The sequence below is a fragment of the Theropithecus gelada genome, chromosome 20, assembly GCF_003255815.1.
Source record: "Theropithecus gelada isolate Dixy chromosome 20, Tgel_1.0, whole genome shotgun sequence".
Lineage (NCBI taxonomy): Eukaryota > Metazoa > Chordata > Mammalia > Primates > Cercopithecidae > Theropithecus > Theropithecus gelada.
The window spans coordinates 74,961,243-74,981,800 of NC_037688.1; the positions used below are offsets into that span (position 1 = coordinate 74,961,243).

Sequence of the window (20,558 nt, forward strand, 5' to 3'; positions counted from 1 at the left end):
GAATGGACCAAGTTGTCACCTTACATGAATTTCCCTACTTCACCCTCTATCAACTCTACAGGGGCACATACATCCCCACTCTCTCTTACGGAAACTCTCTATAGACGTTAAGTAAGCTATCCAAGCCAATATGGGTAGAATATTCGGGCTCAGTCTTATTCACCTTAAATCCAGTGTCTTCCTAGGACTGTAAAATTCCATAGACTATGTAGACCTATGTAGACATTACTTTCTAACTCTTCAGTCGGTCTCATTCAGTTGATGTTGGCATTTGGGACTCAGTTGGGAGTTGGTTGGTTTGGTATAGGGTTTTCCACTTGTACATATGATCCCACCATGATCCACAACTGTCCCTACGCCTGGAGGAAACATCATGTGTTAATGTCCCAAGAGATTTCTATTTAGGCATGTGAGATAAAAGAGAACAGGGCCTCTTCATTACCTGTGTTCTTCAGCTGTATGGAAGGGCTTCAGAAAATATCAAGACATGGAAGGAAAAGGCAAATCAAGAAAAGGAAATGGATGAATGCCTGGGCATGGTGGCTCATACCTATAATCCCAGCACTTTGGGAGGTCCAGGTGGGCAGATCACCTGAGGTCAGGAGTTCAAGACCAGCCTGGCCAACATGGTGAAGCCCCATTTCTATTAAAAATACAAAAATTGGCCAGGGGTGGTGGCGGGCACCTGTAATCCCAGCTACTTAGGAGGCTGAGTTTGGAGAATCGCTTGAACCCAGGAGTTGGACGTTGCCGTGAGTCGAGGTCACACCATTGCACTCAAGCCTGGGTGATAGAGCGAGACTCTATCTCAAATTTTTTTTTTAAAAGGAAATTGATGAATGTAGGGCATCCTTAAGGACTCTACTCACATGACTATCTTTGTTGGATACCTCCAAGGGTCACCCAAGCTTCCACAAAGGTAGCCATGGAGATTCTAAAGGATATTTTCTTCAATCTCCCAGGAAGAAGATTGAAGCCATGCATGGACCTAGGATACATTTTTGACTGGTATTTTAGTAACAATATAGATTCATATTGGATACCTCAGGAAGAACAGATTTAGGTTGGCAGATAAGCCTTGAATTGGTGACAGTGGAAACAATATATTCTTAAATGCAGTTTGTTAGGTGACATCTTAGAAAAGATGAAGATTGCTTGGGGGTGTGGGTGGGGGAGGGGTCACAGGATAAGATTTCACTGTGGCAATTTAGGAAATGTTTGGACTTACATGTATCCCCTATTTCTTCTCTTTTAGGATGCCTTCTGTAAACACCCAAGCTAGACTAAGGACCTTGCCCTGGTATCACATAATACCCTCTTGTATCACTTATGTTTATTGAAATTGTTGGCTTGTATGTCACCCCCTGCCCCAACCAGAAGAAATATCTCTCAAGGTGCCATTGGTCTCTTTAGCACAAAACAGTGCCCTGAAGCACAATAGGTGTCAGTCATAGGGCCATAGGGTGACCTGAACTGGGCTGGGGTAAAGACATCAGTCAAATCTAGAAGTTTTCCTCCACAGGACTTTAGAGACAAAAGGCTACAGAAAATGCGCTCTCTGGACCACGTGAATCCTGATGATGCTATGTCCTGGAAACAAGTATTTCCAACCTCTTTGCTACTTGCTTTCACTGAACACAAGATAGGGGTCCTTACTCTTTCAGCCAACTCCTGCCCTGTGTCCCACTCTGCTCTCTTCAAGAGGAACCATCCCCCTGCCATCTCCTGCAGCCTAATCTATTTATTCCAGAGGAAAAGGAAACCTTTAACACGTTGGGCTCAAAGTTTTTCATTCCGTGCCAATTCGCTCTCGGCAGTTTGTAATCCAGTGAAACACGCAGGCAACCAGATGAATTTCCTTCTTTCTGACCAGTACCTTGCTCTAATAGATTATTGTACACATGAATGTTTGCAACCCCAGTCCTGCTGGGGCTTCTACTTCTTTGTTGAGAATTTGATCTTGCTTCCAAGTATGGCTTTAGAATTCTAGCCATACTATTATCAGGAAGGAGGCACAATCCGCCATTATAACCAAACTGATCACAGATATTGCTGGAATATTAAAATTAATTTTCATCCCAAGTAGTTACACATTGTTTCATCATTTGGAAATGGTTGTGTCTCTCCCTGGTGAACATGGCATTAATTAGTTACGCATGGCTATTCCCAGCAAAGAGCACGTTCATTATAAGTTAGCTAATTTTGATTTTACAGCAGGTGTGTTATTCTGAGATGTTTATAAATTGTTCGTGTGAGGATAAGCCATATAATTTTCCTTTATTTCTTTTGCTGTTTAATATAGTAGTGAGATACTGACTGTAGATATACCAAAACGCTTCAGTTGCCATGTACTGAGAACAATTTTCAAATGAATGTGGTATAAGTGTGCAATTTTGCATTTATAACTTATGAATCTTCCTTTAGTAATTACATGAGCCCAAAGGTAACTTCAGATTTTCTTTTTCCTTCATAACTCATTACATGACCTTGGGAATAATCTTCATTTTTGCATTTCTGGATCCATAAAATGTGCTCAATGCTGTGATACCAGACATTAAAAATTACACTATCAACAATTCCTTCAGTGCATGGTCACATAAAAGGCTTAAGACATGCAACTATATTTGATAGGTGCTAGGGAGAATTTATAGCCAATTGATTCTTGTTTGTTACTATTCACCATGTTTTCAGTTACAATATGTGTATATATAGAGATAACTCTTGTTCTGTCCAAGAAGCTCAAAGTGGACCCAATTCTAATGACTACACAAGAAATTTGATGGACATGCTTCCTACTTTTCCTTAATTTTCCCTTCCCTGATGGTTTTACCTAGTCCTTTTTTTTTTTTTTCCTTTTTTTACTATTTTATTGTGTTTATTTTTGAAACATTTCAAATGCTCTGGTTTGGAATGAATACATAATGAAAAAGTGTTTTTTTTTGTCATGAGTATAATAGATGATCTAGGCTAATATAGATTTTCTGAAAGATTTACAAGCAACAGAGTTATAAAAAGGGCATTTAACCCTTTTCACACAGTCTTAAATGCAGCCATATTTTCTTTTGCACACCAGAAAGCCAGTCACTGGGCAGGGAAGGCACATGCCAGACTCTTTTGGGGACTGCTGAATTTAACAGAGCAGGGTTTCCCAGCTGCAGCACGACTGACTTTGAGCCTGATAACTCTTTCTTGTTGGGGACTGTCAAACAACATCCCTAGACTCTACCCAGCAGAGGACTTAGCATCTCTCCATTCCTGCTGTGACAACCAAAAATGTCTCTAGACCTTGCAAATGTCCCTGGGTCTAGGGCCACTGCCTTGGAGGCATCCCTCTCTCCCGGACTGCAGAGGTACAAGAATATTCAAGCAGGATCCCTAAAAGAGGGACAGAGGGACTAGCATTTCAAGTCTGCCACCCAACACGCCAGTACCATTTTTTTTCTTTTACTGAGCATTCACACCATTCCTTGATATTCGCCTGGCAATATCAAAGTCCATGCACAGAAGGATCAAATTGGCAATGGGAAACCAATTTGCGTTGTCCCCACAGAGGGAGAAAGGAAGGCAAATGCCATTATGGAAAATGCAACTGCAACGCATCTTAACTCCAATTTCATTAATTCTTGTATGTTTGCATGTGACTCAACACCTAATTTTCTCTTTGCAGGCAAAGGTTAGAGAACCTTGAGGCTCAAGATATCCCTGGGGAGGGGAGCAAGACCACCCCAGTGATTTTTATGTGTGAAAACCTCAAGTCTTTCTGTGGAGGAATTCAAGGGGCAAATGTGGTCCAACCTCCTTAATAACGAGATGTTTGCAATCATCAGAAATACATCTTTGACTGTAACCATTTCTCTGTTCTCCAGCATTCAGTCTCAAAGAGAATTTACATAACAACATGTGACATGTAGAGTGCTTAAAGGCACCAACCATGACAGGACAAATTACACTCATTTTTCAATACTCTTAGCAAGGTGCTCCACTGCAGGTGCGCGCGGGCTGCATGCTGGGGGCAGTTCTGGGGGTGGCAGAGAGGGGGAATCAAGACCATCATGCGCTCACAAACAGCTCCGTGCCTCTGGGGGAGGCAGGGCTGGTGCAGGGAGGCCCGCCCAGGAGGCTGCCCCACTTACCCGCCATAGGCCGGGATCGGGGGCGGGGGCGCTGCGGCCCTGAAGGTGTTGTACACGGTGCGGCCGCGGCCTCGCAGGTGCGCCCCTCGGTAGGCGGCCGCGGCGGTGGCTGCTGGATACGGGAAGCCTGGCACTGCGGGGCGAGAGTGGGGAGAGAGAGAGAGAGAGCCAGCACAGGCTGTCAGATGCACACCCTGCTGTGGAGGGAACCGTCCCGGGAACCCTTGTCCCTGCACAGGGTTTCAGCAGGACCCCCGCCCACTTTCCAGAGTCAGGAGGTTAAAAAGCAGAAAGCAGCACAGTGGCCAGGGTTGGATTCCAGAGAGGATGGGTAGTTAACACAGTAGGCCATTTGCCCAGGAGAATATGGTGACTGACAAACATTTGCAACGAATTCTAAATAACGGGAGAAAAGCTCGCTGAATCAGTATTTAATTAATGAATTTATTTGAGACAGGGACTGGTTCTGTCACCCAGGCTGGAGTGCAGTGGTGCGATCACGGCTCACTGTACCCTCCACTTCTAGGGCTCAAGTGATGCTCCTACCTCAGCCTCCCAAGTAGCTGGGACCATAGACAGCCAGACGTGGTAGCATGCTCCTAATTTTTTAATGTTTTGTAGAGATGGGGGTCTCCCTAAGTTGCCCTGGCCGGTTTTGAAATCCTGGATTCAAGCAGTCCTGCTGTCTCTACCTCCCAAAGTGCTGGGATTACATGGACCAAACATGGCCAACCCAAAAACACATTTTTAAAAGGGCAGATTGCAAGATATGTGATGTCTTGCTAGTAATCTCTGGGGCCAAACTACATGAGTGTTTTTTATTCATAGCTTTCCCCATCCTATTTTTCCACAGTTTCCTTTATGTATAGATATCATCTGTTAAAACTTCTAATTGAAGTATTCCCACTGACACATGTATGTGGCATGAGTGCACAAACCACACATGCCATGAGAAACAGCTTATTACCAACATCTCATAAGCCTGCTAAACTCTTGTGCAGCATTTAAAGGCAAAGGCAACCACCATGATTACAAATACGGGAGAAGTCTCGGACCCCGAATCTTAAGAGAATGTGTGGGGCTGGGTATGGTGGCTCCTGCCTGTAATCACAGCACTTTTCGAGGCTGAGGCAGGTGGATCATGAGGTCAGGACTTCAAGTCCAGCCTGGCCAATATGGTGAAACCCTATCTCTACTAAAAATACAAAAATTGGCCAGATGTGGTAGTGCATGCCTGTAATTCCAGCTACTTGGGAGGCTGAGGCAGGATAATTGCTTGAACCTGGGAGGTGGAGGTTGCAGTGAGCTGAGATGGCACCACTGCATTGCAGCCTGGGTGACAGAGCAAGACTCTGTCTCAAATAAGAAGAATGTGGGCAGGGATATCTTCCCTTGGGTAGAATTCTCTGAACAGGGATATCTTCCCTTGGGTAGAATTCTCTGAGCAGGATGAGGAGGCGAGGAGGAGTTAGGAAGGGGAATTAAGCCTGATGATTACCCCAGACCCCTGATAACTAATGCTGTCTCCTCTATATGGGATGCTCTTCCTACCATCTCATGCAAATCGTAACTCATCAGGGCCCATGAGGCCAGGAAACCACTTTTGCCTTTAAGTTCAGTTGGCTTCTCTGACCCTCCCAGTGCTCTAACCTTTCTAACCACACTTGTCCCATCTCACTAAGCAGCAAGCTGTGTTTCCCAAAGTGTGCACGGAGGATACCTGATGATTACCTCAGCCCCAGGATAACCAATGCTGTTTCTTCTATCTGGGATACCCTTCCTCCCATCCCATGCAAATCCTAACTCACCAGGGCCCATAGAGCCAGCAAACCACTTTTGCCTTCAAGCTCAGTTCACTTCTCTAACCCTCCCAGTGCTCTTGCCATACTGACTACGCTTGTCCCATCTCACTAAGCAGCAGGTAATGTTTCCCAAACTGTGTCCACGGAGAATGTTTTTCTGAAAAAATGCATTTGGGAAGTCCCTGTCCCAGGAGAGCCACAGTAAACGCTCAGAAAAGACCCACCATGAAGGAAGCACTCTTAGTTAACCCAGCACAACCAAACTCCTTTTCCAGGCTTTCTGCAGAAAAGCAAACCTCTCACTGGGCAGGGGTTGTAGTTCATTTCATGTTAAAGTTGTCTCCACTCTCTATCCAAACTGCCAAGAAGAGCTTCTCCCCTTCCCACCATCAGCTTCAGGAGTAGAAGCGTTCCACCTCATATCTTCCCATCGTTCAGAGTCCTTTCCACGCACACTGATGCATGGACCCAGGTGAAGGTTGCAGAAGGAGCAAAAAGGCAAAAGAATTGGAAGGTAAAAAATGCATGAGAAGCCTCACTGGAGGCCCCGACTACTACCGAGGAGGTTGGACAGGCTGGCCATGCAGTGCACTTACAACTCCAAGAATTATACCTACGCCTATAGATAGGATATGTTTGTACCTACATGGTGGGTGAAGGGAGTGGGTGGGGTTCTCCACAGAAGTCATTCGGAATTACTCTTGTAATTATAAGGGCCCAAATAAAATCCCTGAACCTGACCAAAGTGAAGACCAACAGGCTATTTATTATCTGGAATTCTGTGTGCCCTTAAAGGTACAACAGCCGTCCTGTTCTATGGATTCTACCACATCTTTCTCTCACAATGTGGGTGAAATACGAGGAATGATTCTGTCTTTCTATTTGTATCTGAGAAGACCATAAAGGTTATTTTTAACCTTTTTATTCTTGCTAAAGACAGATTATGCCATTTTATTTAACTTTTTTTTTTGCCAGCTCCTAGCACCTGAGTTTCCTGGATCGCATGGCAACTGGTATGCTTGAAACTGCAGAGAGGTGTGGGGTCTTAATGGGGAATGTGAGTAAATCCAAATACCATAAAAGCCCAGAAATAATGAGAGATGAGACACTTGCTTCAGGACTGGGGAGAAAATGAGTGTGGGAATGGCTTTGACTCCAAATCTGTCTTGCCACAGTTCAACTATTAAGTTTTCAGAGAAACACCCTGGATTTTGAAATAAAGAAAATGAAGAATTCACAATCTGGCAGAGCAGCTGGCTGCCTGTGTGAGGAAACACGGTAATTACGCTGACCCATTCATTATCACTGGCTATGGAGCCGAATGAGCCAGACAAGCTCCCTCTCAGCCACAAGCAGGTTTTACAATAATTCTTGGAAGATTTAGATGTTGAGATATAACATGAAACAGAAGCTTGGCAAGCGAGACAGGGGAGCACGTGCTGTTAAGAGCATGGAGCCAGGATTCCATTTTGTACCCTCTTTGTTACAGGGAGAAAATGGATTTCCTGATGCAGGATATTTACAAGTCTTCCTAGGAGGTTCTTTGGGTTCCCCCAAGCAGGGCACATTAGGGGACTTCTTATTTTGTGAAAAGAACACAGGAAGGGGACTGCAAAGCAATTCCTCACTTAAATAGTGCCTTCCTGAAAGGCCAAGTACCCTTGGCAAAACAAAAGGGTTCCACAGGTCATGCTTTGGGCCAGAGGCTTCACAGAGAAAGGGCTGGAGAATTCAAGTGTACTGGGTGGATGGTATTTTCAGTGGTCTCTTTCTTGGTAATCTAGGGCTGGCCAAGGGGCCTTTTGGTGAAATCTCTAGTTAGAAAAATGCTCATCGATCACATTGCCTTTCTTTAAGTTCCTTCCTTCCTTCCTTCCTTATACTTGATCCTTTCTTTTTTATTCCTTCTTTTATCCTCCCCTCCCTCTTTTCTTCCTTTTGTCTTCCTTGCTTCCTGTCCTTCCCTCCCTCTTTTCTCTTTCTTTTGTCTTCCCTCCTCCCTGTCCTTCCCTCCTCCTCTTCCTTTTTCTCCTTCCTCCTCTTTCCCCTCCCTCTTTCTTCCTCTCCTCTCTCTTCATTTATTAATTCCTGCCTTCATTACAATTCTTTCTTTCACTCTTTCTTGGAATTTTTTTCTAAAGAGGGCTGCCCTGTTCCTCCCCTGGTTCATGTAAAAATCATTAGCTTGGATCAGAAATGAAGGAGGACTCTCACTGGTGCATGCAAGCTGCATAAGCGTGGTGATCTCCATTTGTTCTGCTCATTGATTAGGATGAGTAACTGGCACCAAGCAGGTATCAGATACCTAATACTGTTGCCTGGATACCCTGTCGGTGGCTAACCAATGTTTGTCTTCCTTCTGGGAGAGTACAGCCACCACCTCTTCACTGTCTGCCTTCCATAACACTGTCCTGTGTACAAAGTGACCTGCCCAGAATTTGCAGATAAACAGCATGCAAGCAACACAACTGTCAGGCGTTCGAACCAGAGTGACTCCATCTTAAGTGAGGGCTAGGAAAAAGGCCAGGACCTGCTGGACTGCATTCCCAGAAAGTTAGGTATTCGTGGCCTCTAGATGTTTAGGGGTAAGGAAACAGATTGATAATGTTGACTAAACAGACCCAGACTTGGGAGTGTCCTGATATCCTGATATCTTGAGAACAGAAAAGCATTCCTAATTTTGCTTTAAAGATAATATCGATTCTTGCAAAATATAGTAATTAAGAAAATTAATCCTTTATCACAAACCCTTGTAGCAGAGCACATTTCCCCATGATCTTATTTCCTTGTCCTATATAAACAAGTATCATACCTAGGGGTGGAAGTGCTCCTCTTCTTACTTTTGGGAACACCCTACTGTCTATGGAGTAGCTGTACTTTCCCCATTTTACTTTCTTTATAAACTTGCTTTTCCTTTGCACTGTGAACTCGCCCTGAATTCTTTTTTGCACGAGATCCATGAACTCTCTCTCTCTGGGTCTGGATAGGAACCCCTTTCCTGTAATACAACTGAAATTTAGTCGCAATCCCTAGAAAGATAATTTCCATTTCTACCCTTGTATGTGTTTCACTGCCTCTGAAAAAGTAACCAGATTTTGAATGAGTATGATTTCAATGAAGCAAGGGGAGGCTGCTTGGACCAAGTCTGTTGCACTTGGAATTATCAGAGCCTTGAATTCATTTAAATTCTCCTCGATGGCAGCACACTATCGGGATTTGAAATTGTTTCTTGTTTCGGGGGGAAAGCAGGACTCCAGTTTTGGCCCCAGACAGGTAACACCTATGAAAAGGTCTTCATCATGTCTCTCCTTCCATATAGCCCCAGACAATGCTGTCTGACAACCCAGCCACAACAGTCCCTGAATGAAATAATTGTGTGCAACCAAGAACCACAGAAAATAACAATCTTGACAATGCCAAACTCGTCTGACTTGTAGCTGTGCCTTCTGTGTTTCTCCCATCTTTATTAGAAGATTTTTTCCTGGCCAGGCGCAGTGGCTTACACTTGTAATCCCAACATTTTGGGAGGCCGAGGTGGGCAGATCAAGAGTTCAAGAGATCGAGACCATCCTGGCCAACATGATGAAACCCTGTCTCTACTAAAAATACAAAAATTAGCTGGGTGTGGCGATGTGCACCTGTAGCCCCAGTTACTTGGGAGGCTGAGGCAGAAGAATCACTTGAACCCAGGAGGTGGAGGTTGCAGTGAGCAGAGATCGCACCACTGAACTCCAGCCTGGGTATAGAACAAGACTCAGTCTCAAAAAAAAAAAAAAAAAAAAAAAAAAAAAAAAAAAAAAAAAAATTTATTTCCCTTGATGGTTGGTTTAGGGACAGCATGGCTTTCTTTGCATGCCACTAACACAAATAATCCCTTTCGAGGGCAAACTACACACATGCACACACACAACTATTTATCACACTTCCTTTACAAAACCCAGCACAGCATGGAAGAATGGATGCTTTTCTTACTTGCCTACCGGTGTGGTGGTCTGCAGGATTCTGGAACATGGTGAAATGTATATTTGAGATAATTACCTGGACATATGATTCAGATACAAATTAAACAAGACTAAAACTTTTTTGACCACATAGAGAACCTCTTACATGCTTACTTTTGAGGTATGGCACTTAGATTTTGAGTGAGAGTTATGTCATCTATCCCAGTTTAGATGTCTAGATCCAGACACGCCAAATACCATAGTTTTAGAGATCTAGATCCAGTAAATGGGCAATGAATGAATATTTAATAAAGCCAATGCAAAATGCCCAGTGGAAATTCACAATGTTCTCTCCATTTCTAGAACATGAAATAAAATGTTTAAATCAATGTTAAAAGTCAAACATTGCCCTATCCAATGTTCGTAAATGCCTCTTTGTTAATTTAAAAAAACAAAGTTATGGAGAAAAGACAGCCCACTATGGTCATTTCTAAACCCCAACACTGGATGTTTGATTTTTTTTTTTTTTCCTAGTTCAGCTTGAAGTTAACTCACATGTAAGAAGACCATCAATAAGGAACAGTGGAAAGGATGCAGGTTGATGTGTGGATATAGTATAAATCCTTAGTTTTTGGCATGAGGGAGACAAGAAAACCCATAGGTTCATTGTAATGAAGAGATTCCTTCTGAAGCCTTATCCAACATGAATGAAAGAGAAAAATCTGGTATCACTGCAACACAAATTGGATGCAGCTCATAAGCTAAAAATGAATTTCTCTCAAAACAGGGCAAGAGCTTTCGAAGAAAATACCAATTGAGCATCTTGTTGACACATCAGCATTTCCAGCTCACCCACTCTCACCCTTCAGCTAGATTTATATACAGAGCGTATTTTGAGGGAGGTTAGTGGAGTAACCATCTTATTTCTTGGGAATAAGTAGTTCTGTCCCATGGAACTCGGTGAAATGGAAGCTTTAGGAATGCAACAAGAGGCACGCTGTGGTGGTGCTCAAGTATCACGGCAAATCAACATTTTAAAACGGAAGATGTGTGGGTGTATCCACCAGCCAAATGGGCCATTTACTAAAGTGTCAACTGCTAACTGCCGGCTCCCCCTCAAAAACAAAGCCCCCACCTCCCACCTCCAATGAGCCCTGCACTCGATGTATTTACAGTGATGAGTGTGTCTTCTCTTCCTCTCTTTTACGAACATGGTGCTTACCTTCGAAAATAAACACAAATGAGATCATCTCACCAGCCAGGAAATCCCGAGAGAAGAAACACAAAACCAGTGGAAAATACTTGAGGGTTATAAACTGCATATTAAAGTTTTAGAGCTCTGGGAGAGATGGAAGAGTAGCAGATGCAAAACCCGACAGGGGGGCGGATTCTGCATCAAAGCCATAAAAATATACAACCGCTTTAATGGGCAATTATTCTTTGCATTTGTGCGCTGGTTTGAATTTGCATGAGATTGCCAGATGCCCTGGAAAAGGTGGGCATCGGAATGGATGAGGGGGGCGCTCTCTTTGTCCCGCTCCTCCTCTCCCTTTCTCCATAATGACACATGTCCCCACCCTTGGAAGGTTTTAAGACGGAGAGAGATTCATGGAAATTTGGGGTGAAATTGTTCTGTGGGTAATTTATGGTAGGAAATACACAATTCTGGGGGTACAGATGCGCTTTCAACAGCAGGTTGATGGTTCTCCGGGATTTCCCTTGGGGGAACTCCCATTCCATGTGCTGGACCATAAATCAAGAAGGGGCGTAATAGGTAACATACTGAGGCGAAATAAACCACCAGCCATAGCTCATAGAGCAGCAATTTCAGAGGCAGGGCGTTGTGCAATGAACATCACAATGAAGAGTCAAAAAACCTGATTTTTTTCCACATGGCAAAATGTGTTTCCTCCTTTTTCAGAACGAATCTCAAGGTACATCAAATTGGTTTATAACACAGGATTTACATGCAACTAGGTCACGCTCTTTAAATGGCCTTAAATGAAAATTTTAACATGATGGAGCCTGTTAAGTTCTGGTTCCAAACAAAAATGGAAAGGGTTTTCATTTTTAAAAAAAAATCCAGTAATTTCAGAGTTTGGCAAAAAAAAAAAAAAAAAAAAAGGTGGGGGAGAAAGGTTCTATCCTGTCAGTCACTCATAAAAAGACCAAAATGGCCACTTAATTTGTCGAATCTCCAGTTCTCATATCCACATACATTTATCCCTGAAACACACATTTAGGATCGACCCTTGTTTCAGTATGAAATGCATGTTGATATTAAATACTGCTGTTTAGAAGTGAATAAATCTACATTTTGGACAAACCGTTTCTTCTAGGACATCCTCATTTGAAATGCATTGAATAGGAAAACAAAAATTTCTAATTAATGTACAAGTCTAATCACCATTCTCCACATGGAAGACTAATTTTTCACTGTTCATTTGCTTGGTTTAATCTCAACACTGACATTACAGAAACGCAATGTCCTATAAATCTCCGCTCATTTGTTTCTTTAATATTCATATTCCATTGAACTGCAGCTGCTTGTTGCTGCAGTCTATTACAACATGCAAAAGTGTCGATAAAAATATTATGAAAGGCAAGATGTGTTTCTTCCTGGCTGCGCGTGCCATTTATTTGGGGAAAGACAATAAATGACTCGTGGATTGTCCCTCGGCCTGCTGCTTGGTGGGTGATTAGTGATTAATTACCTTGCAGCAAATTGACATGGCACGAGGAAATTGACACAGCCCTGATTAATTAACTTTTTATGGGCGGTAGTTACTCACAAAACACTGCGCACCATAATTGAATCTCTTTACATAACGTCATGGTACAAAAGTTTTAGTCAAATCCAAATTAGCCAGAAGTTTCTAGGCTGTTATAGGTCTGACTGGGATGCATTGAAGGAATTGGCAAGAATGTGAACTTGGAGAGAGATGCGCATTTTTGAACGTGGGTAAGAAAAGATGGTGACAATGTACTGGCCTGATTGTCCAAGCTTGAATATATTGATCTAAATCTCGATTTCAGATAGACTTCGGGAATAAGACTGTAAGAGGCTAAAATGTCTCTCTTTCCTCCAGCCTCACTTGGCTGCATTTCAGTGGCTTTTGCAGATTCTCTTTTGTCCAGTCTCTAACAGTGAACTTGACTCCCAAATTTAGTTTTCAGTTCCAACATCGCTCCCTCCAAAGGCTTTACCTCTTCGTCTAATCTCACATCTCCTGACCCCTACAACTGTTACCAGTTACCATTGTATTACCCTGTTGTTGTTTTTTTCCTTCTCGTTAGTTTATCACCTGACTTGATTTCAACTTCCTTACATCTCTCTCTAGGGATGTCCTGAGGACTCTATGTTGGTACCTACTGTGTCTGCAACACCTAGAAGATGACTGAGTACAAGGTGATCATTGATATGGGTATTGAGTACAATGTATAATGACCTCAGAATGCCATAGTCCTTCAGCTACGAAAGAAAATGGGTGGCAATCCTCAAACGCGTGAGAGTTGCTAAGGAGCTGCCTGTGAGGGATGCATATTCCCAGAGAAACTGTGGGTTGGTGATGGAGTTAGTGATAAGGGATCCTGGACTGCCCTTGTCTAAAAACCCAGGCGGTGATAACCAGAGTAATTCAACCAATGATGTGATTGCAGTTGGCAAAATTCCAACCTCTGAGGCTCCATTATCAGGTGGAGAAAAATTCAATTGCATGATGATAACAGCTAGGAATTACTAGCACTTGCTAATTGCCAGACCTGGAGATTAACCCAGTAATGTCTCACAAAACCATATGAACCATGATTGTTGCTATCTTCACTTTGCTGGGGGTGGAGATGGAGGTATAGAACTGCTCAGATACTCACCCAGGGATTTGAACCAAGGCAGCCTGACACCACAGAGCCTATGATCTTATCCATTATGCAACATAAAGGCAACCCCAGTCAGGCTCCGGGAAAAGCTTTCTACTTTTACTCTCTCTCTCTGCTTCTTAGAGCCTCTCAGTTTGGATTCCCTCCTATTGCCTGTACAAGCTGCTACATTGTCTCCCTATATCCATAGCACGTCTGAGACAGAGCCAGCCCCAATTCATCATGGACTGGGTTAATTTGCAGGGGAATCTGTTGACAGTCTCCCAGAGATCTCAATATGCTTCTTGTTGGGGGATGGGGGAGACATTGGAGGGTCTGTGATTGTGTACCTGCCATTTCTTCTGTTAGATACTTATGTTCTGAGATTTCGAGATACCTGGAAAGGCATTGTTCCTTTTCTGCTAATTGGATGCCGGTCATAGGGATCACCACTGATTTATCTTCCTGATAAGAGTTCGAAGGCAAGCTGTTTCCCTTTGGCACTAGGGTTTATCTCCACGTCTTGATGTGGGGGGCAGGTGGTGTTCAACCCAAAAATACTGGGAATGCAGATTCTGTAGACATAGCAGGTTTGCACTAGTACAGTGTCAGTAAAGTCGCAGTTGAACACAAACCTGATTACTGTCACAGTAACTAGCTCCTTGTGACTAAATGCAACTAGAAATTTTTAATTTGGAAGATTGGAATGAGAAACTCATTTCCAAAGCCTTGGAAGATCTGCATAAGAAACCTTCATAACATTTTGGGCTAGTGCACGTTTTTCTATATATAATTACTTTTTTAATATGTTATCAAATATCACCTTACAACTTGGGTTTGAAAATAAGTCTCCTTTTTGTGAAAATTAAAAAAAAAAAGTCACCTAGGAAAATAACATTACACGCAATGAGCACACCAGGATTTAACTGTGAGCAATGAGTCTGGTGTTCCCAAAGGAGAAAAGTTCTCTAACTGAACAAATTTAAAAAGCAACAGCAAAAGACACTTACACCATTCACGCACATGAATATTCTTTGATCATGTAAGGTCTTTGTGTCTCCGAGCGAAGGCAGTAGACTTGGTGGTAACTAACTGCCATGCTGTTCCTGCTTATCTCCCAAAGTTAGTGGTTGTATCTTTCCTCACGGGTTAAAATGGCTGGATTAATCCAACATACAAGTAGCAAATGTCAAGGCTGCTAAATGTGTGGTGATACGCTTTTACTGTGCAGAAGAGGTATTTGTGATTTGCCCACTCACAGGTATTGACAATCTCCCCCTGGGACAAGATTTTTGTAACATTTCATTGGGCAAAACGAGAATGAGTCTCAATCTTGGAGTGTTTGACTTGGCAGAACCGCAAAAGGCATTTGCGAAGGTGCTTTCTGTCCTTTGAAGGAGAAGAGAAAGCCCTGAAGAGCTGAGATTTATTTTAATGTGGACGAAGCAATTTGTCATCATGTATTAGTTTAACAAAATTTGTACTGATAACCATGTTGTTTCCCAGGAAACCACAGGAAAAAAACCCAAAAAAAACCCCACAAATAACTTACATAATTACTTTATCCAGTGCATATACATACTAAAGTTTCAATTGTTAAATCATTCATGTTCTATCTAACAGCTGGCTGAAACGGCAAGCTCGGTGAATTGCCTCTCCAGGTAGGAAACAGGGCAAGTGAAATAAATTAGCTTCCTTATGCTGGGCTGGATTTCCCATGGTTCTCTTGGGCTGACGCAGCTCCTGTACATGAAGCCTTCAGAGGGGGCTGATGGTGGCTCACAGGGATGAGTACACGACTCACATGTGTTGTTCATTTCACTCCCAGCCATTGCTGTGGAGATAGCTGATCTGTCTGTCAGTGCTGAGGCCATCTGCTTTTGAGCATCAGTTTTCAGACTTTAAAAAAAAAAGTCCTGATCCTTGGATCAATGCCCAAAGCCAACCTGCAGGACAGGTACTGTCTGAGCCTAGGGATCATCTGCGTGATATCTGAGCCAGAGCCTCCAAAACACCTACACAGAACAGACTGAGGAAGATACCATTCACGAATGGTCCACCAATCCAGTCACTGGACTAATGTAAACCATCCAAACCAGCTTCTTTGTTGAACTTTATTTTCTTGAGACAGGGTCTCACTCTTGCCCAGGCTAGAGTGCAGTGGTGTGGTTATGGCTCACTGCAATCTCAGACTCTTGGGCTCAAGTCATCCTCCCACCTCAGCCCCTCCAGTAGCTAGGAGTATAAAAGTATACCATCACATCTGGTTTGGTGGACTTGAAAAAATCCTGGAGAAAGTGGCTTCTGAGCCAGAAAAAGAAAGAGGAGGAGCATTTCAGGAGCTGTAACGCCTCAAGCAGCCTTGAGGGACTCTGCACAGCAATCTCATTTAGTGCTCATAGGTAGGTAGTCATGGCTATTTACATGGCAAGGAAACTTGGCCAAGGTCACAGCACTAGTCTCCCATGACAGTTAACTCCCAGACTTTCCTGCATACAGCTCTTTTCACTAAATCACGCTGTAGCTCAAGAAAAATGTTGTAAAACCACTAGTGGGAATTAGGACTTGCCAGAAAAAAGGAAAACAATCTTTTGGAAATGTTTGAGATTCCTGCAGCAAATACTAAGGGTAGGGATAATATATACCCATAGATAGTTGTGACTTTGCTATTTGCTTTCGTATGAAAACCAATTAGGCATCAAGAGCCTATGTTGCATGCAAACAAAACTCAAGGAGATAAATCTAAAACACGTGGTATGGTGTTTGGTTCTGAAACTGCATTTTCTTAACAATGCTCCCAAGTTCTCCAGTAGGGATAAATAGCTTTTGGTACACAGTTCTTTTATATAAAAACATGATTTAAGAAAATGGTGTTAGAAGCATGTGCTTACATTACTGGGTTTATATGAACTACACCAGACTCTCTTTCCCTTCGATGAGAGGCAACCTGAGCTGCTCATGGTCTTTGCGCTGAGTAGAAGATTTATTTTGGAAGAGAAATAAGGCAAGGGAAAAAGCAGCCACCTCAATGGTTGGACACATTTCTATCCAAGAAGGCTGGTATTTGATGAAAGAATGATTGCTCCAGCTCTTGAATTATATGAGTGCCCTTGGATTCAGCCTCTCCCTTCCTAAGCTGTTCATTCCCAGCTCTGTAGACCCAGAGAGGGCTTGGTTCAACGTACAAAGCTAGGACGCTTGGGAATGTGCACCTGCTCCATTGCATCAGCGTGTCCTCCTTTACATTCCAAGAACCAAGCAAGATCTTGCCATTGGCCCCTACAACTTACCTGCTCAGAGCTCTGAATGTAAAATGAATCCCTTCCTTTTTTTCTTTTTAATTTTAAATCCACATTAGTTTGGGGAAGCAAATAAAGGGCAGATAAGTGCTTAAAAAATAGTCTCAAAATAAGCCTCTCAAAGTATCGGAGGATTTCTCTTGCCTCTGATGAGGCTGGATGAGGGTGAGTTTTGTCAAGGAGTTAAATGCAGGAGCTGCACCAGCCAGTTGATCCTCTTAAGAAAATATGAGCATTAAAAAACACTTCTTGTCAATGCTATCACAGGACTTGGGTTTCCAGGGAATTCCCCCAGAACAATTGCCTCGCTGCCTTTCCGAAACATCTCATCTCGGCCTTGTTCTCTGGCTGTGTATGCACTGGAATCCCAGGGCAACATAGTTTATTGTTTTAATATCTGTCTGACACAAAGCAAACGCATCCTCCAGTGACTCCTTATCTGTCATATGTATTTCTGTGAAAGAAATATCAAGACAAATAAGATGTTTGGGGGCACACCACGGGATGGTAGTTTTTGCAATTGGCGGCCTTTTGCAGAAGCAAGACACCCATCTGAAAAAGATGAAAGCCGCCATTCTGCATTGAGATTAATAACTAAAGCAACGACAGAGAGCTGCATAGCAGCTGCCTGAAACGTGGCTGCCTCTTTGCAGAACTTTCCCTTTACACAACTGGGGGGTGAGACGTTCAACTGGTGGCTTTAATTTTTTTCTTAGAAATGGTTAAAAACAACAAACATCAAAGTGGGTTATGATTATTACTCAGCCAAAGAAAGAACACACAGATGAAGAAAGTTGGGGGGCGGCAGGGGGGCGGGCAGTGGTTGCAGGGATTAAAAATACAAACGAACCTATTCTGAGGACTGTGATCCAGGTGGAATAACTACGTTAAGATCATAGCTGGTAAAAGCCTCTTAGAAATGATCTGTTAATCAAATGTGCTGGGTCACGGGAAAAGCTGAGTAGATGGAGAAAAAGCAGAGATGGTGCTTCAGTGATGGAGAAAGAAAGATTTCTGGAGTTTACCATTGGTGAGTGGGTGGTAGCTGGATAATTCTGCAATGATTGGTTCATCAAATAGATATGTGCTATGAGTGAGGTGGCAGGGAGAGCATGGCACCTAGTAGGTCTCTCAAAACACCTCAATCCTTGGGTTTGGTGAAGCAAATAGGATCTCAGTAGCAAAGGGCATCTGTCTACAGTGTTGAATAATGGTGAAAATGAGGACATTTAATTCATCTACTGAGAGGCACCCCAATGGCAGTGCTAACAGTGGTTGTCTCCTGTTGGGTGTTACCTCCCAAATATCCCTAGGAGCATTGTGTTTGAAATTCTGAAACCTCAACATTATATGTATTTTTCTATTATGTGTCCCTGGCAAGAATATAGGTATAATAGAAGCCAACTTGAGACTATCTTCATAGCATATTTTCAGGAAGTAGAATTTGTACCTGGCATATGGAAAAAAATTCAATAAAGATTGGTTGAATGAAGTGACGTCTTTCAACCCCCTCCCCAATCAAAGGATTAAAAACTAGAAGGAATTATCTCTGAGAAAATGATGAAGAGGACACAGGCAGGCTGCCACCATAATGCTGAACCATAGCAAAAGGGAAGCGGTGTCTGATTCCCTGATCGGAAGGGTCCAGCCCAGAGGATCTTTTATAGCCAGCATTGTTGAAAGTGTGGGGATGGAAATGGAAACAGTTCAGACAGAAGAGTCTGGGTAAGACAGTGGAGTCTTCACATTTTGCCCAAGGAAACTGGGGCACATCTTAGACTAATGGCAACAGAATTCAGCCTCTGAAACCAGATTTGTTCATTGTGCAAGCACAACTAACAACCAATTCCTTGTATCTTGATTAAATATAATTCAAGATTATTTTGTATCATTTAAATCAAGATCAACTAGTATCTTGATCTTAGTAGGTACCAAGAGAAAGGGTACCTATTTTTTATGTACTACTTTACATCATTTAAAATGTGATAAAATGGGCCAGGCAGGGTGGCTCAAACCTGTAATCCCAGCACTTTGGGAGGCCGAAGTTGGCGGATCACCTGAGGTCAGGAGTTTAAGACTAGTCTGGCCAATATGGTGAAACTCTGTCTCTACTAAAAATACAAAAAAAAAAAAAAAAAAAAAAAAAAAAAAAAAACCAGGCGTGGTGGCACACACCTGTAGTTCTAGCTACTGAGGAGGCTGAGGCAGGAGAATTGCTTGAACCCGGGAGGTGGAGGTTGCAGTGAGCCGAGATCACGCCATAGCACTCCAGCCTGGGCATCATAGCGAGACTCTGTCTCAAAAAAAAAAAAGAAAAGAAAAAAATGTGATAAAATGCTACAAAGTGCAAAAGGTACACGAGAGTACACACTTAAAAGAATTTTCCTTCTTATTTCCACCCCCAAGCAGCCAGCTACCATGTTCTGCCCTTTCAAGTGAGAATGAGGGCCTGACAAAGAGATTGAGCCTGAGGGCCATAGTTTACCAATCTGGCCTACAGACTGTTCTTGTAAATAAAGTTTTATTGGAACACAGCCACACGTTTTCATTCATGTTTCAACCTTAGAAGTCCATGGCTATATGTATAGTAGTCTATGGCTACTTTCAAGCTACAACAAGAGTTGAGTCTCTGCAACAGAGGCCAGATGGCCTGTAAAGCTGAAAATATTAATACTATCCAGTCTTTTAAATAATTTTGCTAAGCCCTAGTCAGACATATCAAAGAGGGAAAAGCTGCCTCTTGAAACTCGATGGGATGGGGAGGAGATAGCACAACCTTGGCCCAAGTAGAGATGCTGGACAGCTGCTGAGAAGTTCTGCATGACCACTCCCTGCTCAGCCATTTCTTGGAGTCCATCCTGTTTCCAGCCTCTGAGGGAAAGTTCAGAGAGTAGTGAAGAGAGGGAGTCTTGGGATTTAAACAGGCTTGGTTCAAAGCCCATCTAGCTGGGTGATCTTGGACAAGCTTCTTAAGGCCCCCAAGCCTAAATTTCCTCCTGAGAAAAGGTAGCATAATTAATCATACTGTCCTATAGTTTCTTCTTAAGTAAGAAAGCTAATGAGAAGGGCTTAGCAGAATGCCTGACATATAGTGAGTGCCCAATAACCATTAGTTATGATTATGGATACCATGATTTCAGGGCTGGAACAAATTTAACAGGCGTTCACTGAAGTTGTACAACTTAAGTGGGGGGTGGAAGGGAGGAAACACCAAAAAACTCTGTAATGAAGATAAATCATGTTTTAATGCAATCTTTTAACACCCGAATTATTCTTTAAATCCACGATGAACAGACTATCAAAATTTAAATACAGTGCTGGACTAAACCAGATGGGATTTTTAAGGCTCCAAAAGGAAAAATTAATAAAACTTACTCTGTCTTGGTATTCTGTTAATCATGGATCTTTTTCTATTACTTTAGATTTTTTAAAATACTGCATTAAAATGCTGTTTATGAGGAGTCTGGGTACCCCTTTACTCTTTGAAGTGAGCACCTCACTTGCTTATGCTAGTCCCAGAGCTAGTTA

The 20,558-nt window shown here is 42.7% G+C and overlaps 1 protein-coding gene across 12 annotated transcripts in view; it reads right to left on the reverse strand.

Moving 5' to 3' along the window:
• RBFOX1 (RNA binding fox-1 homolog 1) overlaps positions 1 to 20,558 on the reverse strand; it is a 1,702,422-nt gene that overhangs the window by 56,058 nt on the left and 1,625,806 nt on the right. For all 12 annotated transcript variants that reach the window (XM_025370432.1, XM_025370433.1, XM_025370439.1 and 9 more), the window contains one exon: positions 4,134 to 4,266. In XM_025370432.1, coding sequence (XP_025226217.1) covers positions 4,134 to 4,266 — 133 coding nt within the window. The remainder of the gene's footprint in view (positions 1 to 4,133; positions 4,267 to 20,558) is intronic.